Source organism: Heloderma suspectum, chromosome 4 (genome assembly GCF_057233095.1).
Source record: "Heloderma suspectum isolate Gila_16-S chromosome 4, 16-S_ref, whole genome shotgun sequence".
Lineage (NCBI taxonomy): Eukaryota > Metazoa > Chordata > Lepidosauria > Squamata > Helodermatidae > Heloderma > Heloderma suspectum.
Genome location: NC_139461.1, coordinates 256391581 through 256394842, shown reverse-complemented (window position 1 = coordinate 256394842; position 3262 = coordinate 256391581). Strand labels below are relative to the sequence as shown.

The 3262-nt window shown below is 40.1% G+C and overlaps 1 protein-coding gene across 1 annotated transcript; it reads right to left on the bottom strand.

Annotated features, from left to right (window-relative positions):
- Window positions 1-1297: 1297 nt before the first annotated feature.
- On the bottom strand, window positions 1298-2206 carry LOC146348547 (olfactory receptor class A-like protein 1). Its single transcript, XM_084848318.1, has one exon. It carries the CDS (start codon window positions 2204-2206, stop codon window positions 1298-1300), a length of 909 nt encoding a protein of 302 aa, XP_084704444.1.
- Window positions 2207-3262: the final 1056 nt, after the last annotated feature.

Here is a 3262-nt window from a genome sequence, read left to right as displayed (position 1 = left end):
TGAGAATATTACCTTAGCATGTTCCTTATTCTTTTTGTGGGGGAGAACGATGCTGGATCATATCTGTCATAATTTAAGATTGGAACTTTCTAATATGTCAATTTGTTTGTTTTTGGCCATTTTTGGTGTGGAGAAGTGGATCTTTTTCTCTGTCATTCATAATACAACATAATTCATAATTCCATCCAATTGAGTTGAATGGTGGGAAATTCAGGACAGATACATCACACCGTGATATATCACACCGTACATCACACCATGCACCATTAAATTACACAATGTACTACTACAAGATATAGCGATGGCTTCCAATATGGATGGGGATTATATAAATCTATGGAGGATCAGACTATCCATATATTATATTACTAGTATTAGAGGCAGTACGCTTCCAAATATCAGTTGCTAGGGAGCACGAGCAGGAGGATGCTATTGCACTCATGTCCTGATTGTGGGCATCCCAGAGGCACTTGCTGGTTTGGCTGCTGTGGGAAACAGGATGCTGAATTAGATACGCCTTGGGTCTGATCTAGCACATCTCTTCTCATGTTCCTGTTCTTGGACATGTCTAGAGCTGGTAACCCACTCTTTTTGGGAATGCTTCTGAAATTTTCCTTCTATAAATTTCTCCCTGGATTTTTGAGTTCTGAATTACCTGAATTATTCTGAATTATTTCCGAAGTGGAACTGATGCATTAATTCCTCAACTGTTCCATTTTAAAAATCTCTACAGTTTGTACAGAGCACTGCAATGCTTACCACACCTTGTTTTTTCACTTCATCTATGACTTCCTCCTTCTACATTACCAATAAAACACTGCAAAAACAAACAAACAAACAAACAAACCAAAACACACATCAAACACTCCTAATGTCATCATAGGTATGATAGCATCCAGACTTTTGTGTTTGCGGTGTTTTATGTTTTGCACACACACAAAAGCAATTTTGCAGTGATTGCACATATGGTTGTATCAAGGTTCTTTTTGTGTAGTGTTTTACTAATACATAGGTACACTTTGGCACATTAGTAAAACACTGCACAAAAAGAATCTTGATGTAATCATACATATGAACACATCAAGATTGGGATCTTATTGCAGTGTTTTATCAATGCACATGTGTGCACTGGTAATGGAGATCCCCCACCCCCCAAAAAGCTGTGAAGGAGCTCAAAGCTGTAGCAATTACATATGCACCATTTTTGGAATTAATTTTAGAAATTTTCTGAGTTAAAGGAGGAGTGAAAAAACAGTGCAGAGTGAAGCTATGGAAGGGAATGGGGCCTGACGCATCCCTAGCTCCTTCCAATGGCACACTTTATGCCTGCTTGAATCTTTCTGTTTGTTAGAATAATCAACATTGGACTTATGGCTGAGTAGCAGGAGTCAAAGAACATGCGTGCATCTGCAAACTTCAGTGATACTGGGGATACACAAAGGTTGACCATCCAGAAGACACTGTCCAGCCCAAAGCTGAGAAGGTACATGGTCAGCAAGCCCATTACTGATTTTGTTGCTCGGATCTCTGCATGTTTCATTTGTAGCATGGGCACACGTTTCATCAGTTTCCCATGCTGATGAAGAACAAAGAGGAGGTAGCCACTAGAGAAGGTCATCAACCCCAGGAAGAACATGTCTCGGGCAACAAACACCACTCCATTTCCAAAGTACAAGAGTTGGCTATGGAACACCACACAGCAGAAGTCATATACCACAGTGATCTCTTCGTTGGTGCAGTTGGTACCGGTGCGAGGCATGGAGTAAAGCAAACGGGTACAGCAGACCAGTAGATTGAAGCACCAAAGGGAAATCATGATGGAAGGGAGTCTTGCAAGGATGCTGCGCCTTAGCCGCAAGCACCTGGGAGGACATGGAGCAATTAAGAGACACTGGAAGCAGCCTAGCATGGAAGTTAAGAAGATGCTCATGGCTCTGCTCACACAGTAGATATAGAGGGCGATGCCACAGCTCAAACCATCATACATGATGTGGACTCCAAGTGTTCGGAGGGTGAGAGGGACACCCCTTGTCAGGATCACCAGGAGGTTGGCAAATGCAAGTTTGCCCAGGATGATTTCGCTGGGTGTGACGTTTTGCTGACAGATGGCTTTGATGAAGGCATAGAGGATAACTAGATTTCCTGGGATTCCTATCATGTCAAGTGAAACGAAGCCAAGCATGTTCAAGATGAACCAGACTTGCATCGCAGATGTGTAGCCCTGTGTGGAGGAAGGTTGCTGGCTCTGTGTATTCTACAAGACAAAAGTGTTGAAAAGTAGCAGATCTGTTTTTTTTCTGTCCACAAAATCATACCTGAATTAAGCTCCTTTCCAGATGATTTGAAAAAGAAAACAAAACTTTAGTGATATATACATGCTAGCACTTTCCTGTTTAAAAACTGCATATTGGTAGGCTGGGAAGTTACTTAAGAAATCCTATGTGTGCCTACTCAGAAGTAAGCCCTGTTGAGGTCAGTGACACTCCCAGGCAAGTATTGCAATCTAAGATGCTAAATTCCAAGATGGAGAAAAAAGTTATTCTGCAAATGGTAAGCATTAGCAGACATTAGCTGATTTCCTATTATTGTGTTGTTTTGATCATAATTGTTCAGTGGTCTAATTTTGTAGAGTCAGCTGCCTTAGTCCTATTCCTAGGAGACAGACTGCTGATCCAGTAACCAACAAAAATAATACCATTTGTCTTTAGAGGCAGTGAAGAGCCTTTTTAGCTTCTAAGTAGAGCTTTCTATTTATAGCATGTGATATTGCTACCATCTAATATAATCTTAGCCGGTGTCAGGTTAAAAAAGAAAGTAACATTCTGTATTTTCTAAGCAGAAAGTACAAAGTAGGCTGGAAAGTGAGTTAATAAATATTCTGCAAAAGAAAGACTGCCACATACGTTCCAAAAAGACTGCTGGGTAGAAACTGGATTAGAACTCAGAACTCAGGTATCATCTATTAATTTCTTATTAATTTCTTATATTTTTAATCAGCCCAATAACAAGCATTATCTGGGCAAATTACAAACAGGTAAAAGAATAAAATACAATACAAAATGAGTCTAGGAGCTCTATTTCGAACTAAGTAAACTTTTCAGAGCTAACCCCACATAGTTGTAATTGTAGTTGCCATTGTAGTAATCCACCTGAGAGTTTACCAGACCATAGATAACTGTCACCAGGCTCTTTCTGTCTATCTAGGATCTCCTAGTTTTACTTCTTGAGTAATCTACATTTTCATGCCCCAGTTCATACATAA

Coding starts and splice junctions, on each gene's coding strand:
- LOC146348547 (XM_084848318.1), bottom strand. CDS start 2,206: ATGCAAGTCTGGTTCATCTTGAACATGCTTGGCTTCGTTTCACTTGAC.